At 42.2% G+C, this 1,328-nt stretch overlaps 1 protein-coding gene across 1 annotated transcript; it reads left to right on the top strand.

Annotated features, from left to right (window-relative positions):
• The first annotated feature begins 281 nt into the window (after positions 1–281).
• LOC104518443 (olfactory receptor 14I1) lies at positions 282–1,220 on the top strand. Its single transcript, XM_010176608.1, has one exon. The coding sequence runs from the start codon at positions 282–284 to the stop codon at positions 1,218–1,220; it is 939 nt and encodes a 312-aa protein (XP_010174910.1).
• The last annotated feature ends 108 nt before the right edge of the window (positions 1,221–1,328 follow it).

Raw genomic sequence — 1,328 nt, 5'->3', positions numbered from 1 at the left:
ACAGGCATATATATTAAACATGTATACCTACTTGTGTATAGTGCAGATATATGTGCATACTCATGTATTTTATAGCTGGAAGTATGATCACTGGGCGATTTGTTTCTGAGTTATAGTTTGGACCACCACGTGGAATTCACGCATTTTGTCGTCAGTGAGCAGAATATGTTTAGGGCAACTGTGAGATTTAGACAGTGGAAAAACTATGAAGCAGATCATCCAGTATCAACCAAGGTCTTTGACTTTCCCTTCACAGCTTTCACCAACACGCTGCAAAGAAAATGTCCAACCAAAGCACTGTGACAGAGTTTCTTCTCCTGGGATTCTCTGGTACTCAAGACTGGAAGATACTCCACTTCATGGTATTTCTGGGGATTTATCTGGCTGCTGTGGTGGGAAACTTTCTCATTATTGTGGTCATAGCTGTCAGTAATCACCTTCACACCCCCATGTACTTCTTCTTGATTAACTTGTCCATCTTAGACCTTTCAACCATCTCTGTCACCCTCCCTAAGTCCATGGCCAATTTTCTGTTGAATACCACAGCCATCTCCTATTCTGGCTGTGCTGCCCAAGTCTTTTTCTTTCATGTCTTTGGTGCTGCTGATCTTGCTTTACTCACTGTCATGGCATATGACCGTTACATTGCTGTATGCAAACCTCTTTACTACAAGACAATCATGAAGGGGACTACTTGCATCTGCATGGCAGCCAGTGCATGGCTCAGCTGCATCCCTTACTCCGCTCTCCACACTGGGAACATCTTTCAATTATCCTTCTGCGAGTCCAACATCATCCACCAGTTCTTTTGTGAAGTTCCACGGCTTCTCAAGCTTTCCTGTTCTGATTCATACCTTTGGGAAGCTGGGGTTCTTGCATTTAGTTTCCTTTTAGTTGTCATCTGCTTTGCTTTTATAAGTGTGTCCTATCTTCAGATTTTCACTGTGGTCTTGAGAATTCCTCTCAAGGCAAAACAGCGTAAAGCTTTTTCAACCTGCATCCCTCATCTCATTGTGGTCTCCTTGTTTGTTAGCACTGGTTCGTTTGCCTATCTTAAGCCTGTCTCCAATTCCCCATCAGCTCTGGATCTTGCAGCTTCTCTTCTCTATTCTGTGTTGCCACCAGTGATAAATCCAGTCATCTACACCATGAGGAACAATGACATCAAAGCTGCCATGCGAAAATTAACTGACCACAGACTATTCTACAGAAATAAATAAGCAGTCTTTCTTCGTTAGACTTTCTCTGTGTTCTTGGTAATGAGCACTTGGTTTTCTAATAACAGACAATTTATATCACTGGGATCAGAGGAAAATATTGACCTTTTT

Source organism: Antrostomus carolinensis, unplaced genomic scaffold (genome assembly GCF_000700745.2).
Source record: "Antrostomus carolinensis isolate BGI_N321 unplaced genomic scaffold, ASM70074v2 C13253046, whole genome shotgun sequence".
NCBI lineage: Eukaryota > Metazoa > Chordata > Aves > Caprimulgiformes > Caprimulgidae > Antrostomus > Antrostomus carolinensis.
The sequence above is the reverse complement of the archived record's forward strand: the minus strand, read 5'-3'. Positions and strand labels throughout refer to the sequence as shown.

What these genes read in the sequence shown, in the direction of transcription:
- LOC104518443 (XM_010176608.1), top strand. Translation starts at nt 282, where the DNA reads ATGTCCAACCAAAGCACTGTGACAGAGTTTCTTCTCCTGGGATTCTCT.